General features: G+C 37.9%; 2 protein-coding genes across 4 annotated transcripts in view; both read left to right on the forward strand.

Annotated features, from left to right (window-relative positions):
- The window catches only part of rnf123 (ring finger protein 123), a 148,193-nt gene that overhangs the window by 12,686 nt on the left and 111,314 nt on the right, over positions 1 to 24,193 (forward strand). For all 3 annotated transcript variants that reach the window (XM_079889891.1, XM_079889892.1, XM_079889893.1), the window contains exons 16-24: positions 5,291 to 5,408; positions 5,569 to 5,668; positions 5,744 to 5,805; positions 5,984 to 6,055; positions 6,621 to 6,741; positions 7,483 to 7,584; positions 15,992 to 16,092; positions 18,527 to 18,719; positions 19,641 to 19,786. In XM_079889891.1, coding sequence (XP_079746017.1) covers positions 5,291 to 5,408; positions 5,569 to 5,668; positions 5,744 to 5,805; positions 5,984 to 6,055; positions 6,621 to 6,741; positions 7,483 to 7,584; positions 15,992 to 16,092; positions 18,527 to 18,719; positions 19,641 to 19,786 — 1,015 coding nt within the window. The remainder of the gene's footprint in view (positions 1 to 5,290; positions 5,409 to 5,568; positions 5,669 to 5,743; positions 5,806 to 5,983; positions 6,056 to 6,620; positions 6,742 to 7,482; positions 7,585 to 15,991; positions 16,093 to 18,526; positions 18,720 to 19,640; positions 19,787 to 24,193) is intronic.
- On the forward strand, positions 1,162 to 3,237 carry LOC307170244 (uncharacterized protein). The gene is made up of 2 exons (XM_079891316.1): positions 1,162 to 1,839; positions 1,888 to 3,237. The coding sequence occupies exons 1-2, from the start codon at positions 1,173 to 1,175 to the stop codon at positions 3,027 to 3,029; spliced, it is 1,809 nt and encodes a 602-aa protein (XP_079747442.1). The 5' UTR covers positions 1,162 to 1,172; the 3' UTR covers positions 3,030 to 3,237.

A 24,193-nucleotide genomic window follows, 5' to 3' on the forward strand; every position in this document is an offset into this window, starting at 1 on the left:
GAGAGAGAGTGATAGAGCCAATTCAGTGGATGGGGATTATTAGGAGGCCATGATTGGCAAGGGCCAATGGGTGGAATGTGGCCAGGACACCGGGGTTACACCCCTACTCTTTACGAGAAGTGCCATGGGATTTTTAATGACCACAGAGAGTCAGGACCTCGGTTTAACGTCTCATCCGAAGGACAGTCCTCTTTGACAGTATAGTGTCCCCGTCACTTTACTGGGGCGCACACAGACTACAGGGTGAGCGCCCCCTGCTGGCCTCACTAACACCTCCTGCAACCTTTAACACTAAAAGCAACCTGCTTTTCACAGGAGTCTCCCATCCAGGTACTGATCAGGCTCATCCCTGCTTAGCCTCAGTAGGCAACCAGTCTTGGGCTACAGGGTGATGTGGCTGCTGGCGTGATATGGCTGCTGGCAAGAGATTGTAGATGGTATCTAGGTAGATGGGTAGATATTTAGGTAGATAGGTTGATATCTAGGTAGATTGGTTTATATATAGGTAGATGGGTAGATATTTAGGTAGATGGGTAGATATCTAGGTAGATATTTAGGTAGATAGGTTAAATTTTAGGTAGATAGGTAGATATTTAGGTAGATGGGTAGATATTTAGGTAGATGGGTAGATATTTAGGTAGATAGGTTGATGTTTAGGTAGATAGGTTGATATTTAGGTAGATGGGTAGATATTTAGGTAGATGGGTTGATGTTTAGGTAGATAGGTAGATATCTAGGTAGATAGGTTGATATTTAGGTAGATGGGTAGATATTTAGGTAGATAGGTTGATGTTTAGGTAGATAGGTTGATATTTAGGTAGATGGGCTGATATTTAGGTAGATAGGTTGATGTTTAGGTAGATAGGTTGATATTTAGGTAGATGGGCTGATATTTAGGTAGATAGGTTGATATTTAGGTAGATGGGTAGATATCTAGGTAGATAGGTTGATATCTAGGTAGATAGGTTGATATTTAGGTAGATGGGTAGATATCTAGGTAGATAGGTTGATATCTAGGTAGATAGGTTGATATTTAGGTAGATGGGTAGATATTTAGGTAGATGGGTAGATAGAGACTAAGCTGACGAGTGAACGCTGGCATGACCTATTGCCGCTGCTCGTTCGGAAAACTTTGAACTTTCATCCAATTTTGTATTGATTTTGAACCTAAGATGCCGCTACAACTGTTTTTATGGTTCGTTTGTGTCTGGTTCCTTCTGCTACCTGTTCACCTGCCAGTGACGGGTTTATACCAGTACACAATTACTGACCTGATCCGGCTTCGACGTCACTTGCTTGGCCCCCCGCCAGCTGTACTCCATCTCCACCCGGACATCACCTACCATCCCCGGTGGAGATACAACCACCGAGGCTCCCGTCGGAATCTCAATTCTCACAGCTCTACAGCCATAAAGTCCATCTGGTCCAGCTCTCGACGTCCACGCTCTGTCAGCCGTGCCGTCAACCACAACGTGTTAGCCCGCCTAAGCCGGTCGGCTAACACTTCCAGCTCTGACAATACTCCACTCAAGTGCGCTCTTCTCAACGTTCGTTCTCTGTCAAACAAGGGACATATCATCCGGGATCTCATCACTGACCGTGAGTTAGATTTTATCTGTTTAACCGAGACCTGGCAACAACCTAATGACTTTTCACTGCTCAACGAAACTGCTCCACCTGGATTTGTTTACAAATCGCAACCCCGTGGCACCGGCCGGGGAGGTGGTCTCGCGATGTTTTTCCGCGAGAAGTGGAAAGTCTCGCCAGTATCCACACCTGTCTCCAGCTCGTTTGAGCATATGGTCTGTTTACTTTCTGGTTCAATTCCAACCATCATCTGTCATGACAGTCTATTGAGGAGGGTCGTGTGACAGATGGTGTCAAAAGCCACTGTTTACCGCCCACCCAAACCTAACTGTAACTTTTTAGATGACTTTGCTGTTTTTCTCACTTATTTATCTACTTTATCATCAAATATAATACTGCTGGGCGATTTCAATATCCATATGGACAATCCCGATCTGCCTCTCACCAAAGATTTCACCTCTTGCCTGGACAGTTTTGGTTTCCTCCAGCATACAACATGTCCCACACACTCCAAAGGCCACACTCTAGACTTGATCTGCTGTTCTGGTGTCACCCCCATCAATATTACAGCTGATGAACTCCCCATAACGGATCATTTTCTCATCTCATTTACAGCTGAACTCACCCTCACAATCACCAAGACACCACGTCATATCACCTTTCGCAATGTAAAAAACATTAACACAGCCACTCTAACTACAACTATTGACTCTTTTGCCACCTTCAACATCAACAATCTCTCCACCGCTGATGATCTGGTTTCTCATTACAATACTGGACTTCTAAACATTCTCAACTTCCTCGCTCCGTTAAAAACTCGACCCGTTTCATTCACTGTCTCCGCCCCCTGGTTCACCGCTGATCTTCGACTCATGAAAGCAAAAGGACGACAACTGGAACGACTGTATAGGAAAACTGGTCTCACCATACACAAAGAACTGTACAATAACCATATTCTGCATTATAGGGATTCCATTGCCACCACCAAAACACAGTACTACTCTAGTTTAATCACTGCTAATCATGGAAACTCAAAGTCACTTTTCACTGTTTTAAACAATATCACTCAACCACAGGACGCTTTGCCTCCCCATTTGTATACAACTTTCTTCTGTAACTCCATCATGTCATTCTTCACTGCTAAAATCTACAATATCCATCAACACCTTGACTCCATTTCACACCATCTTCACACCTTTGCTGACCTTCATCCACCCACACACACACACTCTCTTCTTTTCACCTGCCCTCTCTCTCAGAACTCACCGAACTCATCCAGAAATCCAAACTGTCCACATGTCAACTCGACCCTCTACCTACACATCTTGTCAAATCCTGCCTCCCTTCTCTGCTCCCCATCATCTCGGCCATCATTCACTCCTCTCTCACCACTGGAACTGTCCCTACATCCTTCAAAACTGCTGTCATTACACCTATCTTGAAAAAGCCTGGCGCTGACCCCTCCGATTTCAACAACTTCCGTCCTATTTCCAACCTACCTTACATTTCCAAAATCCTTGAAAAAACAGTTGCCACTCAAATCCATTCTCACCTTTCTCATAACAATCTCTATGAACAGTTCCAGTCCGGTTTCCGCCCACTCCACAGCACTGAAACAGCACTTATAAAACTCACCAACGACCTCCTCATGGCAGCTGACTCTGGACTACTCACCATCCTAATCCTCCTTGACCTGAGTGTGGGTTTTGACACCATCTGTCATACCACCCTCCTCAATAGACTGTCATCCATTGGTATTACCCACACTCCACTAAACTGGCTCACATCCTACCTCTCTGGCCGCACTCAGTTCGTTCAGCTTAAGTCATTCAAATCCATTCCCTCCCCCGTTACTACAGGTGTGCCCCAGGGCTCTGTCCTGGGGCCCCTTCTCTTTATCATCTACCTTCTTCCCCTTGGCAATATTCTCCGTAAATTCAATGTTACTTTCCACTGCTACGTGGATGACATCCAGCTCTACCTCACCACAAAGCCCTCAGTCACTCTCCCACCCACTACCCTCACCGATTGCATTGCTGAAATAAAATCCTGGTTTACCCTCAACTTCCTTAAACTTAACAGTGATAAAAACGAGGTTCTCCTCATTGGCACCAAATCCACATTATCCAAAACCAACAGTTTTTCCATCACAACTGATAACTCCTCCGTCTCACCTTCCCCTCAGGTTAAGAGTCTGGGTGTCATCCTGGATAGCACACTATCATTTCAATCACACATCAATAACATCACCCGGTCAGCCTACTTCCATTTACGTAACATTAATCGTCTTCGCCCCTCCCTTACCCCCCAGTCTGCCGCCATTCTTGTCCACAGCCTTGTCACCTCACGTCTAGACTATTGTAATTCACTTCTCTTGGGCCTCCCTCACAAATCCCTCCGTAAACTTCAATTAGTCCAGAATTCAGCTGCCCGAATCATTACCCGAACCCCCTCCATCCATCACATCACTCCTGTCCTCCAGCAGCTCCACTGGCTCCCTATCCAGTCCCGTATCCAGTTCAAAGTCCTCTTGCTGACATTCAAAGCCATCCACAACCTCTCACCCCCTTATCTAGCTCACCTCCTCCATGTTCCCACTCCATCTCGCTCTCTCAGATCCTCCTCCTCATTATACCTGTCCGTCCCACCTGCCCGTCTCACCACAATGGGGAGCAGAGCATTCAGCCGCTCTGCTCCCCGCCTTTGGAACTCCCTTCCACCTCATCTCAGAAATATGGACTCATTCCCTCATTTCAAATCTGGACTCAAAACCTATCTGTTTAAACAAGCCTATTCATTGTAACATCCATTCATCTGTAATTCTAATTGATTTTAACTGGTTTTTAATTTATTTCTTGCATTATTTTATCATCTGTTTTATGTATTAACTTTTATGTATGCCTGTACGGTGACCTTGAGTGTCAGAAAGGTGCCTTTCAAATAAAATGTATTATTATTATTATTATTATTAGATATCTAGGTAGATAGGTTGATATTTAGGTAGATAGGTTGATATCTAGGTAGATAGGTTGATATTTAGGTAGATAGGTTGATATCTAGGTAGATAGGTTGATATTTAGGTAGATAGGTTGATGTTTAGGTAGATGGGTTGATATTTAGGTAGATGGGTAGATATCTAGGTAGATAGGTTGATGTTTAGGTAGATAGGTTGATGTTTAGGTAGATAGGTTGATATTTAGGTAGATGGGCTGATGTTTAGGTAGATGGGCTGATATTTAGGTAGATAGGTTGGTATTTAGGTAGATGGGGAGATATTTAGGTAGATGGGCTGATATTTAGGTAGATAGGTTGATGTTTAGGTAGATAGGTTGATGTTTAGGTAGATGGGTAGATATTTAGGTAGATGGGTAGATATTTAGGTAGATGGGCTGATATTTAGGTAGATAGGTTGGTATTTAGGTAGATGGGTAGATATTTAGGTAGAGAGGGGATATATTTAGGTAGATGGGTAGATATCTAGGTAGATAGGTTCATATTTAGATAGATTAATAGATACGTAGATGGTAAGATGTGTATGTATATTATTTGTATAAGTATATATTAGTTGCTTAACAGTAGAACTAGAAGGCAGTTTTTGTCATAATATGAGCGTTCTTATTCATTATTCATACAGATGAAGAATAGAGAAGTTAGATGTATTTATCTTGGAGATTTAATGGGTGTTGGTCCTTAACAGTCTCACGTTTGATGTGCTTCGGTCCGTGGTCTTCTTCTACATCAAGACCCCTCTGAGAGTAAAGGAGGCAGGGCTCGAGGAACTCATCCCCACCACCTGGTGGCCAACACGCTTCGACAAAGAGGTCAGAAACACCTGTCCAGATCATGATCCTCAACCACTATATAATGCATATGTATATACAAAAGGTGCTTCCTGAAATGATCTCGTCAAACGAACACTAATCTGAGCCGAGCCCTGGTTTAAGCGACAGATTAATGATGATTCTCCTGACGTGTGTCCAGGGGAAAGACGAGAGAGACACGCGCGAGGAGACGGCCGAGGAGAGGCTGAGGCGTCGAGCGTACGAGCGCGGGTGTCAGAGACTGAAGAAGAGGATTGAGGGTATGTCACGGTCACTCACACAACATCAAATCTGCAGCCCCGTCTATCAGTGTAACTCTGAGTCTGTGTGTTTAGTTGTGGAGGAGCTGCAGGTTCAGATCCTGAGGTTGATGCTGAACAACAAAGACAAGGGGACGGTACGTTGATGCGTGTTTTACACACGTCTTGTTTTGAACTCGAAATGTCTTGTGGCGGCCTCCACGAACGATTGTACTGAAAAATAACGCAAAATTCTGCGATATCAAATATGTTTCAGACCTTAAAGTTGTTTCTGTGCGATGTTTTCCTGGGTCACACGGATCTCTCTTTTCACAGGGCGAAGCATCTCGATACATTTTCCTGAATAAGTTCCGCAAGTTCCTTCAAGAGAACGCCAGTAATAGAGGGGTAGGACACAGGACATGCTGACTTTACATATATCCAAATAGTATCTAGATATTCTTTGAGGAAATTTTCCAAAAATGAAAATTAGCCCATGATTTACTCACTCTCAAGCCATCCTAGGTGTATATGACTTTCTTCTTTCAGACGAATACAATCGGAGTTATATTAAAAAATGTCCTGGCTCTTCCAAGCTTTATAATGGGAGTTTTTAATATAACGTAATATGATATATGGTCTGAAAGAAGAATGTCATATACACCTATGACTTGAGGTTGAGTAAATCATGGGGTAATTTTCGTTTTTGGGTGAACTATTCCTTTAATGTGTATTGATGACTGGATGTTGTTCTGACATAAAAATTGAAGAATTTATTGTGCTCAGATCGTTCTTTTTGTCATTGAATTTGATGATCATAACTCACACTTAACAGCATAAAGTGTATATGGCCATTTTCTGTAACATGATTGTTATCGATTGGATTGTTTCAGTTGTTCCCCGGTAATCAGGGTTTTGATGTTTGCCTCATGCTTGATGCGATGTGAGATTATGTGTGTGTTTGTGTGTTCAGAACCCCACAGTGTTGTGTCCTCCTGAATACATGGTGTGTTTCTTACACCGGCTCATCACGGCCATTAGGAGCTACTGGGATGAAGGGAAGAGAAAAAGCCCCGGATCCATCAACAGTGAAGGTAGAGAACACACACACGTAATAAATATGTCATTTTTGTGATCAAAGATGTGTTTTAAGGGATACAATTATTGACTACAGGGGGAGTAGTTCATTATGAAATCAGCACAGTTGTATCACCAATGTATTTTTGACTTTATGCCCCAAAAAGTATCAAAATAAATTTTCATTCAAAATCTCATCAGAGAAGACGTGTATTCAAATGCATTTTATATGTTTTAATATAAAATATAAACGAAAACTATTAAAATATATTTGTTAATAATTTGTAAAGCTGAAATAAACTAACTGAAATAATTTTGTTGAAGCACTAAAAGTAAAGAAATTAGTTGAAGCAACTAAAACTAGATATTTGACTAGATATTAAATAAAATGTAAATAAATTCATAAGCACATGACAATATTACAAAAAAAAATACTGAAGAGGAAAAAATATATAAAAATAAAAGCTAGAAAAAACAGAATAGTAGATAAATAATACTAAAATAACAGTTTATTAGATCTAGATAAAAAAGTGCATTATAAAAGACATTATTTAGCCCAATTATTTTTTTTGTTTGTAAAACGCCATTAAAATGTTACTTTGTTAATTCTAAAGTTAAAATAAAATAAATTATTAATTATTAATTGCAAAGCTTAAACTAAATGTGAATTAGAAATCTTGGCAACTGACTGAAAATAAGTTTGAAGCTCTAAAATGAAATTGAGTGTCATGTGATTGACCCAGTTGTGTTTCCGTCAGACGCCTACGTTCCTCCTCAGCTCTTCTACAACGGGAAGGTGGATTACTTCGACCTTCAGCGTCTGGGAGGACTTCTCTCGCATTTGAAGAAAACGCTCAAAGGTTGGTTAAAAACCACAAGTAAAGTGTGTTTGGTCACATAATTACCCAGTGTGCATTGCACTAGACTCCACCAGAGGGAGCACAAGGTCAGTTTTTTTGAGTGTTACTCACACTGACAGCACAAGCTTCAATAAATAAAGCATTCCTGTATCAGGTTTGGCAATGACAGCATTACTTTTGTTTCCCTTGTTCATTTTGTTTGTTCTCAAAAACTCACTTTAATGCTCACAGACGTAAAGTTGTTCTTTTTAAATCTTCCCAGACGTAAAATGAGACGTGCAATCTCATAGTGATGTGCCTATTATGTATGTAACCTTTGAAAATTTGCTATTGATCTGTTCATACCTGCCAACCAAATGGTTTAGATCGATCAACTTCCCAAATTAGTTTTAAATTGAGACCGAATAGATTGTTCACATCCTGCAGGGTGTTTTCCTTTCCTTTTTTTTTAGTTTACGACTTTGTTATTAAACTCAAAAATGTTGGTGGTCTTTACTTTGTTTTATGGCATCATTAATATTTGTGAAACGGTGGGATAAGATGGATGCTGGCGGCGCTTAGTAGGACTGGGATGCAGATGCATATTGATTTCCCTTCATGGCAGCGGCACATGCCGCAAAAATATTGACGAACAGCAGGGAACGCGCCACGAAAGAGTGAGAGAGAAAGGAAGTGGTGGAGAGCTGTTCCTTTTATGTAATGATATGTTTTTTTTGTGGTTTGCATTAGATGATTTTATTTGTCTAAGGAGTTTGTCAGGAGTTTGCCTGGATTGGCTGCATTTTCTGTGGTAAAGTACAAATTTGCATGTGACCCCAAAAACAATGAGGATCTCAATTTGGGAGACAGAACAACATACACCCATCCACCCATCCATCCATCCATCCATCCATCCATTCATCCACCGATCAACCTATCCACCCATCCATCCATCCATCCATCCATCCATCCATCCATCCACCAATCCATCCCTCCATCCACAAATCCATCCAGTCCATCCACCCATCCATCCATCCACCCATCCATCCATCCAGTCCATCCACCCATCCTTCCATCCACCAATCCATCCCATCCATCCATCCATCCATTCATCCATCCAGTCCATCCATCCAGTCCATCCATCCATCCACCCATCCATCCATCCATCCATCCATCCAGTCCATCCACCCATCCTTCCATCCACCAATCCATCCATCCATCCATCCATCCATCCATCCAATTTATCTATGCATCCACCCATCCTTCCATCCACCAATCCATCCATCCATCCATCTATGCATCCACCCATCCTTCCATCCACCAATCCATCCATCCATCCATCCATCCATCTATTCATCCACCCATCCTTCCATCCACCAATCCATCCAATCCATCCATCCATCCATCCATCCATCCATCCATCCATCCATCCATCCATCCATTCATCCAATTTATCTATCCACCCATCCTTCCATCCACCAATCCATCCATCCATCCATCCATCCACCCATCCATCCATCCACCCATCCTTCCATCCACCAATCCATCCATCCATCCATCCATCCACCCATCCATCCATCCATCCATCCATCCATCCATCCATCCATCCATCCATCCATTCATCCAATTTATCTATCCACCCATCCTTCCATCCACCAATCCATCCATCCATCCATCCATCCATCCATCCATCCATCCATCCATCCATCCATCCATCCATCCATCCATCCATCCATCCATCCATCCATCCATCCATCCATCCATCCATCCATCCATTCATCCAATTTATCTATCCACCCATCCTTCCATCCACCAATCCATCCATCCATCCATCCATCCATCCATCCATCCATCCATCCATCCATCCATTCATCCAATTTATCTATCCACCCATCCTTCCATCCACCAATCCATCCATCCATCCATCCATCCATCCATTCATCCAATTTATCCATCCATCCATCCATCCATCCATCCATCCATCCATCCATCCATCCATCCATCCATCCATCCATCCATCCATCCATCCATCCATCCATCCATCCATCCATCCATCCATCCATCCATCCATCCATCCATCCATCCATCCATCCATCCATCCATCCATCCATCAATGTTAAATTTAAACAAACCATTCAATCTTTGTTTGATTTATGGTCGCATTGATGTAAAGCTGTATTTGCAATACAATGTGACAGAAACAGTAACGTAGTGATCTTTCATGCTTACACCCTTACTTGTGGGAAAATGTTTCCAAAACAGCTTTATTACTTTCTGAAAAAAATAAAATAATAATAATATTTTTTTTAGTGATGGTGAAACCACTGGCATTATAATTGAGTGCTGGGTAGATTATTTACAAATTGTAGTCCAATACTAAATACAAATCGCATGACAAATTTTTTTGCTAGTAATGTAATCTATTAGATTACACATGTTAGGTGTAATCTGACTACTATTTGATTACTTTGATTACTTCTGACTGAACTTGTTTTTTTACATTGATTTGAATAGGATAATCTTCTGCCATATTGATATAAAAATGCAAAGAGAAATAAAATGTATTTCATTCTTTATCAACAACATGAAGTGCATTAAACACAACATTACATTAAGTCAGGCTTTTCCAAACTAATTTGTATATTGATGAAAAGTTAATAAATTAGGAACATTACTAAAAAGATTTGTGGAGAATCAATACATGTTTAATAATTTACTGCCATTTTGTGAATATTTTGTAATCATGTAAAAAAGTAACTAGTCTGATTACAAGTGTAATATGAATTACGAGTATTTAATTTTTGGAAACTGATTACGTAATCCGGATTAAAATTGGCATTAAAAATGACTTATAGTTCATACAGAAAAAAAGTATTTTAACATCCACAAATTTAACACATCACTTAAAGTTCGTAACATTGCAAATGTTTGGTAGTTTATGAATCGCCTCTTAATCGCATACTTCAAAAATTCAAACTTTTCACTTTGTAATTTCAGATTTGCATTATTTCCTGATCCAGTTCCCCCAAAATATACTTATCAATAAAAGTGAAAAAATTGCCAAAATAGTAAAAGAAATGTGCTGTCTGACCTTTGACATGCTATTTTCTTTAGCGTATTATGTTTTGGCACACATGTAACCTAGTGTACTATACAGAGCAGATGCTACGCAAGTTATGAATCAGCCTAGTATTCACCCATTGTGATTAAATTAGAAGGCGTCTTCAACATTTGTGTTTGATTATGTGTGTTTCATTGGTGGAGAGAGGCGAGGCACGTCTTGTCATGTGTCACAACTCTGCTGTACCAGAGTTAGAATTCATTAATTCTCACTCAGTCTCTCCATTTCTTTTGTCTCCTTAAACACACATCTTCTCCCGGCGTTTCCCATTCTCCGCCCTCGTTTGATTAAAAGCTGATAATTACATTCCTTGTTTCCCCGCTGATTCTGCAGAAGCGTCTCTTTCTCCCTCTGGAGCCTGATTGAACTCTTTTGGGACTTTGAGGAAACAATCAAAGCCATCCGAGAGTAAAACAAGACTTCGGAAAGGACAAATTAATGGTGGACAGTTTCGAATCAGCACCTGTCAGATTTGATTGTCTGAAGAATTTGTGTACAAAATTTGGACCTTGTCATCACTGCATCTTGACAATATTGGTTTTATGTTTAGCAGCTGCTGAGGGCTTTTCTTTCTTGACATGTATTACATAATTAGTTTTTAATTGTTGATTTTGGCCATCAAACCTTGCAGTGTTTGTTTGCACTCAATATTATGCAGCCAAACCCTCCATCTGCTCCTCAGCACAGAATATGGTTCAATTATTCAGTAATGTTTCATTATTTGTGGCTTATTAGTTGTTCTGACCATAAAGCGCTGCAGGAATGCGTCCTAAAACCAAGAAACGAATTTTGAACAATTTTCATTGTTCCCAAAGTCGCTGAATGGGTTTGAATGGCTTTTTGGTTAAAGGATTAGTTCACTCCAGAATTAAAATTTCCTTATAATTTACTCAGCTCCATCTCATCCAAGATGTTCATGTTTTCTTACTTCAGTCGAAAAGAAATTAAGGTTTTTGAGGAAAACATTCCAGGATTTTTCTCCATATAGTGGACTTCAATGGGGTCCAACAGGTTGAAGGTCCAAATTGCAGTTTCAGTGCAGCTTCAAAGTCTCGACACGATCCCAGCGGAGGAATAAGAGTCTTATCTAGCCAAACCATCAGTCATTTTCTAAAAAATAAAATAACATTTATATACTTTTTAACCGAAAATGCTCGTCTTGCACGTCCACGACTTCACGCATTACGTAATCACGTTGGAAAGGTCACAAAAATGTAGGGTGGGACGAAAAACTCCATCTCATTTTCTCCTCCAATCCTAAAATTGCCCGACATCATTGTTCTACCTTTTATTTTTTTATTTATTTTGTAATTTTTTTTTTTTACTTAGGCTCAATCCCAATTCACCCCTTGCCCCTACCCCTTGGCCTGGGTTGTAGGGCTGTCTCGATTCTCTTTTGGTTGGAGGGGTAGGTGTAGGGGGAAGGGCCAGATAGCCCTTGAAACGAAGATTTTTCGGGACCACACTTCAAACAAAGGGGTATTAGTCCAGGCGTTTTAAGCCAAAATGGGGGTCAACCGTGAACAAATTGCAACAGAATCAAACTCAACTGATTTTGTATCCTCAATATGTCCTGAGTAAGGAAAAAAAAGCCCCGAAGAATCCCATTAGGGGAAAGTTCCGAAAAGGCTGGTTTCTAAAGTACTTCTTCCTGCCTCTATGTATTAATGCTCATGGGTAGCCTAAATGGGTTCCATTCAGACCTTAACATCAAGTATTTTACTGTTATATGTCAACAAGATTCAACAAGACATTTTCACCTGGCTAGACCCAATGTTTAGATCTGTTGTGGTATTTATGCAAATTAGCACATCTGTAATTAGATTATGCACCGTTTGTCCATGTTAACAAACAATTAAAAAAAACTTGTAATACATTTTTTGTTTGTCTTGATATAAGTAATCAACTCAGTAATTTTCATGGTGATATCTAAAGGTTAAATTTTTTACCCTATTCATGTGAGAATATGAATAAGCTATATTTGGGTCTTTTTCGGAATTTTCCCCTAATGGGATTCTTCGGGGCTTTTTTTTCCTTACTCAGAACATATGGAGGATACAAAATCAGTTGAGTTTGATTCTGTTGCAATTTGTTCACCCTTTTTTCCTAAAACGCCTGGACTATATGAGAAATGTACCTGCATACACCGGCTACAGAGGCAACATGACTGCCAATAATCATTTTCTTTATGTCACATTCAATCTAGTGTTTACGGTCATGTTCTTCAAAGAAACGGTTGCAAAAAAGTGGACGCGCGAATGAGGCGAATTCGCGTCCACCGCGCCGCGCTAAACGCCTTCGCGCCGCAAGACCTCCAGACGCGTAAACGCGTCTTAACATTGAAATCACTCGCGCCAGACGCTCTATTCGCGTTTGGTGTGAACGCAGCATTTAGGCGTCGAAGATATCGTCATCTCCGTTGTTTTCTGCAAACTTCAGAAGAAAAATGCAAAAAAATAGCTGTAACTCACGCAAGACTACAGCTGACGACGGCATCTTGGAAGTTTGTGATAAACATTGGCGCATCTCCTGTGACGTAGGCGATAGCGACGATGTATAATGACATGTAACGGTGTAATAGTGGTGTCCCATTTCTTAGGGGAATATTTTCACCCCTACGCCTTGAAACTCTGTTTCAAGGGGCAAGGGTAAGGGGTAGGCGAAGGGTTAGGGGTAGGCGAAGGGGTATAAAATAGAATTGGGATTGAGCCTTAGTCTTTGCACGTTCACATTGTAAACACTAGGTCTGTACTTTCGCCTATGTCACGCTTGACCTTTCAGCGTGATTACGTAATGTGTGGCGCATCACAGCTAGTGCAAGACAAGCATTTTTGGTTAAAAAGTATATAAATGTTTATTTTTTTTTAGAAAATAACTGATGGTTTGGCTAGATAAGACTCTTATTCCTCGGCTGGGATCGTGTAGAGCCTTTGAAGCTGCACTAAAACTGACATTTGGACCTTCAACCCACTTGGTTGCCATTGAAGTCCATTATATGAAGAAAAATCCTGGAATGTTTTCCTCAAAAACCTTAATTTCTTTCTTCAGACTGAAGAAAGAAAGACATGAACATCTTGGATGACCTTTTCCATCGAAATAATTTTCGTCAATATCATCATCATCATCATCGCTGAGCTTTATAATGATTGTGCTTATTGATTGCGTAGTATTGATTTAGGTCAAGTATAAAAGTAATCTCCACCAGTAATGATGATCATAATAATAAAACAAATCCCATTAGCCCATTTGACATTTCTCCAGCGCATGTTTATCGAACTACACTAAAGCTCTTTCAACTTTTAACCCCAACCTTCTCTAACCAACATCAATTTGAGGTGAAACCGAGGTGCTCTTTCTCTGAATCTGTCTCCATACTGACTTCTTCTAATGGCTCCATCACACTCATTACGTGGCAAATCCCGATATTTTTACTCATAGCAAGCAAGTGGCAGCCGTACTCCGACCGGAGCCAGTTTATTTCCCTCACGGGGTGATTTTGGCATGTTTGCCAGGTTGCTTGCGGAGAATCGTGACTAACTCTTCCAGTGACTCAGGTCTTCTGCGACTGGCAAGTGTACTTTCTGTTCCCGGTTTTTGGGGGTTCAATATCCGTCAAATTTATAGACGTGACACTTTCGAATTTCGATGTTTATGGAGTCTGAGATTGATCAACGTCAATTGACAGACGGCCAGAGGTCATTCCCACGGGTGTAATGAAGCCGCTATATCAGCCTGACACCGAATTAATGAAACCACATCTCTCGGGTCATCCACCCTGTCAGAATTCCTCATCTACTTGATGATTCCGTTTGAGACGTCGTACGATAAATTATTAGATTTACTTATCAGATCGTTTAGTGGTCTCGATTAACTAATCATGTCCACCTTATTTTCTGTAGCTCAGTTGATCCTTCATTAAGGAGATGATATGTGTAGATGTAAAATTAATGAATATACTTTAAATTATTTAAAAAATGTATTTATATTAAAGTAACATTTAGTTATATATATATATATATATATATATATATATATATATATATTAAACATAAAAAAAAAAAAATATATATATTTTTTTAAATGTTTAATATATAATTAAAATAAATACAAAATAATTTTTTTTTTTAATTCATTTAGTAAAATGTATTCAAAGAGTCAAACATAATTGAATATATTATAAAATTATTAAACATAATAATATACAATTATTTTAAATGCAGTTATTTATTTTACAATTACATTTTATTTAATTCTCTATAATATAAGATAAATATCATTTTATTTTTTATAAACTTCAAAGTGGTAAACATTCAATAAATGATCAATTATTTTAATTGTAATTATTTATATTATAATAACATTTTATTTAATTCTATATAATATAAAATAAAGATTATTTTATTTATTAATTTTATTTTCTAATAAAATGTGCTCAAAGTGGTGAACATTTCAATAAATGATATATAATTTCAAATGTAATTATTCGTAAATCTAACTTAAATTAGATTTAATTTATGCAATATATAATTAAATAATTGGTTTATGTATTATAGATATTTAATATATTTTAAAATTATATGTAATAATACATTTATTTATTTTTCTCTTTTGAAAAAAAATATTTATATATTATATATTTAAATAGAAATATATTTTAATTAATTAATTTTACATTATCTACCCCCCCTCCCTAAAATTGTGTTTAAAACTACCCAGTAACACAGATCCTCCATAGACTTACTAGGTCAATTCAGTGCTTAACTTGTACCTTACCATGATTAAAAAAAATGCATTAATGTCCATATATTTCACTCCTTCACTCACTTAACTCTCAAGGCTGAGTTTTACCCTTCCCTCTCTCTCTTTCTCTTCTTCCTTCCCTTTTCCTTTCTTGTGAATTACTCCCGAACTGCTTTTACCGCCCCATTTTTCTCACAATTACGCTTCTATTGGACAGCCGGCCTTGAATAACCTTGGAAATGTAGACCTTTGGAGTGAAGTGGAGCACATATCTCTCCTAAAGCAGTTCTTATAAGCACTCTGACGTTTTGAAGCAAAGTTTTTTTATTACTCGGCTGTCCAGAAGAAGACAAATGTGTATTAATAAATAATAGACTGGAGTGTTCATAAAAAGTTGTGAGCTTGTCGTCCTCTGAGATGAGTTATCGACTGTTGAAATCCGAGTCACACTCATTTCCAATAGCCTCTTTTCGTGGTATTTTACAAACGAATCCAACTTCTACTCCAACTTCTTAGCTGTTTTTGCATTTTAAACTTGATTGTTTGACAGTTTTTGTTATATTTTAGATGACCTTGCCGCAAAGGCCAACATCATCATAGACCCGGCGGAGATCCAGGCCACCTCTATGGACGACTTGGATGAAGACGAGGAAACCGGAGCTGCTCAGGTGCCTTAATGTCTACCAAGAATTTATTTTAAGAACATATTTTGGCATGTAAAGTCATTTTGTTATGTAATTGTGAGAAATACGAATATAAAAGCATTTTGAAGTGCTCTGGGTTTGAGCTCAATCAAAGCATTTGGCATTATGTTTGATTACCAAAAATGTGTAATTTTGACAATTTAAAGTGAGCAAAAATCTTGTTTGTCGCTTGAATTAGAGACCTGCGCGGGACACAATGTTCAGTCCCGCTCCCGCCCGCTCCCGCAGTGTTCAGTCCCGCTCCCGCCCGCTCCCGCAAAGATTTGTCATTTTTAGTCCCGCTCCCGCCCGCATCTGTGATATTATGTCCCGCTCCCGCCCGCAAATGCCCGCAAGACGGCAGGCAGCAGGATGGATGTTCACATTCTGTCTCACGAAAGGTCTTGGAAAAAAAATGCGTGCGCACATAATTCCTTACAGTAACTAACGCCAACAAAGATAAACATTAATCGGCCCAAATTTCAATAGGCTTAATTATCATGTAACATAAAAACAGCCTTAGGCATGGCCTACACACATAGGAACATTTGTTAAACGGATCATTTTTATCCTAGACTACAGGCCATTTAAACATTTAAAATGTGATCACCAAAACACAAAACGGTCCCATATTAGGCCTACGAACAGCATAATATTCACTAGTAGGCTAACAGTAACCAAAAAAAAAACAAAAAAAATAACATTTATTCGATTAGGTAATATTATTATCTATCTAATATATATAATTATATATTAGATAATGTTAGAATGTTATTGCTGTCTATTTTGAGCTTTCGAGTTCGAACACGGAGCAGCGGGAAGGAATTGTCTCTAAACAAGTGTGCGTGAGATTAGGCCCCGCCCGTACTCCAAAGGACAACATCCACAAGTTTAGGCTGCTTAAAACGTTTTTATTGCTGCCAAACAGAATCTCCCTCAAAACTACAAATTATGTACGCTACTTTAATCATTTATATATTTTACTTTACACTCATATTTAATTTGCGGGAGTGCAGCGTATCATCCCTCCCGCCCGCACCCGCAAGTGCACCTCCATCATCCCGCCCGCGCCCGCAATGACCTTTCAAAATTTGTCCCGCGCCGCACTGTTTTGCGTCGCAACCCGCGGGTCCCGCGGGACTCCCGCGGGAGTGCAGACCTCTAGCTTGAATCTTATCGCATCGGACACGGCGTAACAATGACTAGAGCAACTTTCCAGCTCACACTTTTAACAGAAGAATTAACATTAAAGCGTAACTCTCGCCAAAATGCAACCTAGGGTCTTTTTGTTAATCTGCCAGAGGCAAACTTTTGTTTAAAAGCATAATTATGATGCAAACTCCACTTTTAAGTTTGACCGTATTTTCGTTTTCGGTCAAATTGCCTTGTGAATGGGAGTGAATGGGGCACGACTATAATAGCATCAAAATCGCTATTTTTAAAACACTAAGAAGGCTCGACACAACATGAAACTTTGATGGAAGTATCACCAGGGGCTCTACACATGAACTCCAGCATTGAGAGCAGTGTGTGTGTACACAGAGTTTACTAAAAAGAAAGATTTTGAACAACTCACTGTGTTTCCGTCCGCCGGCATTTTGTCGATCTCCGAATGCGAATGAACCGACTCTGAATTTTAGTATTGCTTCTTATATGAGGATCCTTTTTCAAACACAAGGTCAATATTGATTTTCACTAATGACAAAACAACAAATTATCCGTGAATTTATATGGAACTAAGCTTTAGGATCTTTCCATCTTTACTCTCCTCCCTGTTACGGTGCATTCGGAGATCGACTATTTTTGACTGTCAAAATGGCGGCGGACACAGAGACAGTGAGTTGTTCAAAACCTTTCTTTTTAGTAAACTCTGTGCACACAAACACTGTTCTCAATGCTGGAGTTCATGTGTAGAGCCACTGGTGATACTGAGAGCACAGTTTCATGTTGTGTCGAGCCTTCTTAGTGTTTTAAAAATAGCCATTTTGATGCTATTATAGTCGTGCCCCATTCACTCCCATTCACAAGGCATTTAACCTAAAATGAAAATACGGTCAAACTTAAAAGTGGAGTTTCCATTATAGTTATGCTTTTAAACGAAAGTTTGCCTTGGGCAGATTAACAAAAAGACCCTAGGTTGCATTTTGGTGAGAGTTACGCTTTAAGTTCTTTTATATAATTGTAAGCTTCAAATTTCTCGTCCAAAAATTTGCCCCATTTGCTTCCATTGAAAGTCCCTCACTGTAACCTTGACTTTTTTACTTTAACTGAATCCCACTGAGGTCATTTAGTGTAGGGCATTTCATTGATTCATGGTGTTTTGTGGAGTTGGTCTACTTTTCGTGACTAGGACATTACCCTGAATGCTGAAAATGAATGATATTGTGTGTGTGTGTGTGTGTGTTTGTGTGAACTACAGAGACCATCTGGCGCTGTTGCCATGGGTGGCGCTTTGGCCCGGCCCAGTTGGTTGAGTTCTCCGACGCTGGGCAGAGCGAACCGCTTCCTCAGCACCGCGGCCGTCAGCCTCATGACCCCTCGACGACCTCTCGCCCCGCCCGAGAAGGTCAAGGTCCGCACGCTCACCGTAGAGCAGAGGACCGAAGAAGACAGTGAGTCCATCAGCAGACTTCATAGAGCTAAACTAATGCTGAATGTTAACACTGTTCTGTGAATGAATCATGAATCACGTGGTACTGTCAGATCTCAAATCAGGGAGAATATTTTGCTGTTATTATGATTTATACATTTTATACTTTTAAACTATTTTATATATATATATATATATATATATATATATATATATATAGTTTATATTATATATATATATACATATTAATATTTTATGTATAAATAACAAATTTTTCTTAAATATATACATGCATGTGTTTGTATTTATACATACATTTTTTTTTTACACAGTACACACACATATATTATGTAAACACAAACTTTTATTTTGGATATGATTAATGACAATTAATGGTTGCACTGCCCTAATATTTATATTATATGTATATTATATATCTCACACACACACACACACACAGATACATATATATATTGATGTGAGGTAAGTGATTTTTTTTTCCGTTTTCCTATTTGAGACACTTATTTCTAAGCCTATATATATATATATGTTTTTTATAGCACTATATTAAATGTCATTTAAATGGCTTTTTAACTTATTTTTTCTTAAACATTCAAGATATATTCAGAGAATATAAATTCATATCTCAAATAATAACTCTTTATATAATATATGTTGTTTGTATGTGTTTTGCTGGACAACATGACTTATATACTGATTTAAAAATATATCAATTTTTTGCAGTGCATGAAAATCGCAATCCACAGCTTCACAGGAAGTCAGATGGAAACCAATTAGCTTAGAAATGAGTGTCTCAAAAAGGAAAATAAAATCACCTACCTCAAGGGGAAAATTACTTTTTTTTTTAACCCTCTCTCTCTCTTTTCTTTTTCTCCCTCCCTCCAATTCGCTCTCACCCTCATCTCCCCTCTGCCATCTCCAGTCGAGGGAAGCCATGGTAACGATGGGCTGTTGCTGGGGCGACCGTTAGAAGAGCCTGATCAGCCAATCACAGAGAAGTCCCTACTGGAGATTCTGGATGGGGTTGTGATGATGTACAATCTGAGCGTTCATCAACAGCTTGGCAAGGTACAGGTCCAAGAGAGCACAGTACGGCCCTCGAGGCAAACCGTGGAGAGTGAGTGGAAGTTACACAGGACCCGAGGTCCAAGTTGTGTTATTGACATCTGATGACGCCTGTCTTAACAGTTTGCCTTTGTGTCATTCTGATGGGTTTGTGAGCCGTCACACATCAGTTGTGTCTGATTTTGAAAGCGTGTATATGAAGTTTAGGAGAAATTACCATTTAATACAGAACACATCCTTTCCTAATTGTGTGCATTTCACTAAAACTGTAGAAAAATGTCCAGGTCATATGTTACCTCACTATCGAAAATGAAATATAATATATATTCACATTTTTTTTCTGTAGTTTATTAGTATTGTCAAAAAGAAGATATAAAAGCATAACTGATCTGTGTATATTAGTTATCTGACACTTACACATTTCAATGTTGTTCAAAAGTAAATTTTGAAACAATGGAACAAAATGAAACAGCAACTAAATGAAATGAAGCAACGAAACGAAACAAAACAAAACAATAAAACACAACAAATCAAAACAATGAAACAAAATGAAATGAAAGAATGAAACAAAACACAACAATGAAACATCAATGAAATGAAATGAAACTAAACAAACACAAGAATCAAAATAATGAAATGAAACAATGAAACATCAATGAAATGAAACTAAACAAACACAAGAATCAAAATAATGAAATGAAACAAATGAATTGAAAAAACAATGTAAAATGAAATTAAACCACGAAACTAAACAAACAGTAAAACACAACGAAACAAAACAATGAAATGAAATGAATCAACAAAACAAAACAATGAAACGTAATGAATCAAAACAATGAAAAGAAACCATGAAACAAAACAAAATGAAATGAAAAACTAAACTAAACAATGAAAAACAAAACAAAAAAAACAAAAAACTAAACTAAAGTAGCAATCAATTTCTATTTGATGCGAGGAATATTACACCTATGTATTACAATATATGAAGTTCTGGACACAAATTATTTTAGGCATCCTTGGTGAACTTTTAATGATAAGTTTGATCAAATTTCCACAGATGAGTGTAAAAAATATATTGTATTTTTTTAAAAATGCAAAATATACGATTAAATGATCTTTTTAAGCATTTTGAAGAATTATTTTCAGGACAGTTAAGATTCCCTAGAATCCTTTTAGTTGTACTTGGTTTAATTTTCAAATAAATTAAATAATTGAAGAATATATATATATATATATATAAATCATTATATGTATCTCTAATAATCAGTATATAACTAGTCTTCATTATCTTTGTGAAAAATACAATTTCTTTTTTTTTTTTTTTTTTTTTTGATTTGGAAGTTAAAGAAAAGAGTATTCTTCTTTTTGCTCGAGTTCCTTCAAGTTCACATGGATTTAGCTAAATAAATCCCCTGATTTAGGGGGCTCTGCTGTGCCAGCTCACCTTGACCGACCCACTCCACGTCCCCGAACAATCTGATTAACACTTTTTGTCGACGTGTCGTTGCTTTCAACAGTGAGTCACTGCTGTGTAATACATGGACTCTGTCTTGCCAGCAGCTGTTTTAATGTTTCACTCCTCCAACAGTGAGGAGAAAAGAGTTGAACATAAAAACTGTGCAGCGCTCAATGGTCATGAAGTGTATATATAATTCATGCTCTCTGTAAAGTGCTTCGCTCGACAGAGTTCTGTACGACTTCCACCATTGTCTTCCTGCGTGTGTCCTTACGCTTGAAGAGAAGGGATTTCAATCACTGAGAGTTATTGGTCCCTATAGTAAAGAGATTCTCTCTTTTTTTCTGCCTCTATCTGCTGAATTTCTATGCATATCTTGTCCTTTTTTTAACTTTCTTTTGCAGTTCACTCAAAAAAGAAGTTCTGTTATCATTTTCTTCTGAACATATTTTGGCTGGTCCAGTAGAAAGTCTTTCTCCACTGAAGGCCATTCTACTGGACCAGCCAAAATATGTTCAGAAGAAAATGATGACAGAACTTATTTTTTGGGTGAACTGCAAAAGAAAGTTGAGTGTTATGGCAGAGGGAAAGATTTCCTATGAATAATGACTTACATTTTAATCAGTTTTTCCACAAAATCTGATTGTATAGCTTCAGAAGACTTTGAATATGATTCATATAGGCTGCTTTTATGGCGCTTTTTAAATCCTTGTGGAGCTTGACAGCTCTTTTTTAATGTATGGGTCATTTCTCTATTGAGAGTACAGTAAAGGATAGCACAATTTTTCATTTTTGGGTGAACTTATCCTTGAAAAAATCATCCTCTGGAGCCCTTTCTTTTATATATAAGATTTTTATTCATTTTACAGGCAATTGTGTTTCAGAATATGATTGTAAAGAGCCAATCAAATGTATTATTGAAATGGCTGAGAACTGACTGTCAGATTATGAGCTTGTGAGTAATTTATCAAACAAGCTGTCATTCATCAAAAGAATGTGTTGTGTAACTATGGAAACGGGGCATCATCTTGGCCCTATTAATAGTGTTACAACATCCAGCATTATGAAAATAAAGAGAAAAGCATAACAGTGTCATTTAAAAAGCCAGACAATAGCATTTCCAGATTACGCTCATTATGACAGTCTTATACCTGGGGATGGGCTGTGAATTTATCAATCATAAATATTTCCTACTAGCCATCATTATTATTTCTTTATATTAAGAAAAACAAAACAAAACTGAACAACACATAAAAAAACAAAACAATGCATAAAAAGCAAAACAAAACGAAACTGATCAACACATTAAAAAAACAAAAAACAATGTATAACATAAAAAACAAACAATGCATAAAACAAAACAGAACAATGCATAAAAAGCAAAACAAAACGAAACTGATCAACACATTAAAAACAAAACGATGTATTAAAAAACAAAAAAACAATGTATAACATAAAAAACAAACAATGCATAAAACAAAACAGAACAATGTATAAAAAGCAAAAAAACTAAACTAAACTGATCAACGCATTAAAAACAAAACAATGTATAACAAAAAACAAACAATGCATAAAACAAAACAAACAATGCATAAAACAAAACAAACAATGCATAAAACAAAACAGAACAATGTAAAAAATGAAAAACAAAACAGAACATATAATACGCATAAAAAAGACAAAACAGCATAAAGACCAATCAATTTATTTTGAATGCAAGGAATATTACATCTATATGGAGTTAGACATCAAAGGTAAACTTTTACCTAATTTCCACAAATGTTCGAATTGTAACATGTTTTTTTAATAGTTGGTTTGCATGTTTTATGTGAGGAATAATTGACGATGGGCCATTAAATTATTTTCAAATAATTCAACAGCCTGTTGTCAATTATTCCGCTTATACTACGGTTACATTACAAAACATTGTTCAGATGATGCATTTCAAGACATTTGTCAGGTTTTTGTCCTTAAAATGCTCTTGTATGTAGGACTAATTTCTTACGCATCTCATCCCAAGCCTTCTTTGCTAATTCCAAAACGTCATTTTAGAGCTAGTAACGGAGGATTAAGCCACTGATAGCATAATAATGCAGCTATTAATGCAGTTATTAAAGAGAGCGAGGGAGTTATCAAGGGTGTGTGAATTACCTGAGTCTGATGCGTCTCTCAACAGTGTTCGGCAGCAGCGTCTCTACTAATAGTGAAACTGTAAGTTTATCTGCTTCAAGAACAGCGCCGTTTACCTCGCTAGTGAGAGACTTCATGTAGTTGTTAAACTATTTTACTGATAAAATCGGCAGAGTAGCGCTGATAACATGTTAATGTGCGAGTGTGTGTCCCTACTGTATGTGTGTGTGTTTGAGTGTGAGAGTGTATGTGCTTTCAGTACATAATGAAATGTAATTTTGTGGCAAAAAACATGGAAATAATTTGCCGTTTTTTTTTCCTATTGTTTATTTGTTTATTTATCCTATATTTGTTTGCTTGGTCGGTGTTATTGTGGGTTTTGGATCTTTTGCTGTTGTTGGCTGTTAAGTCGTGCAATTCCCTGAAAATAATTGCACACTTAGAACGTTCATCAACCAATCAGATTCAAGCATTCAACTGCCCCGTTGTGTATTTAGGAAGAATTCAGATGCAAAAGCCTCTAAGTGCCATCTGAAATTTCTATCTAGAATGATCATTTTTATCAAGCTTGTATGTTTATGTTCACTTATTTCACTTTAATGGCAATGAAAATGACCTATTAATTGTCATTAAAGTGAAATTACTGTGCTTAAATATACAAGCTTGATAAAAATACTCATTTTAGAAGAACATTTATTTCTTCAGTGTATATATATACTTTCATTTGAATCACGCACATCACTTGCATTGAGGGTCTGATTATTTACGATTAAATCATGTATTATGTTGCTGTTCTTACTTAGTCTTTGTAAAAGCCAAGTTTT

This window comes from Squalius cephalus (genome assembly GCF_949319135.1).
Source record: "Squalius cephalus genome assembly, chromosome: 13".
NCBI classification, from domain to species: Eukaryota; Metazoa; Chordata; class Actinopteri; order Cypriniformes; family Leuciscidae; genus Squalius; species Squalius cephalus.

What these genes read in the sequence shown, in the direction of transcription:
- LOC307170244 (XM_079891316.1), top strand. Translation starts at nt 1,173, where the DNA reads ATGCCGCTACAACTGTTTTTATGGTTCGTTTGTGTCTGGTTCCTTCTG. An exon ending in TTCAATTCCAACCATCATCT is followed by an intron (nt 1,840 to 1,887) that starts GTCATGACAGTC and finishes TGGTGTCAAAAG; the next exon opens with CCACTGTTTACCGCCCACCC.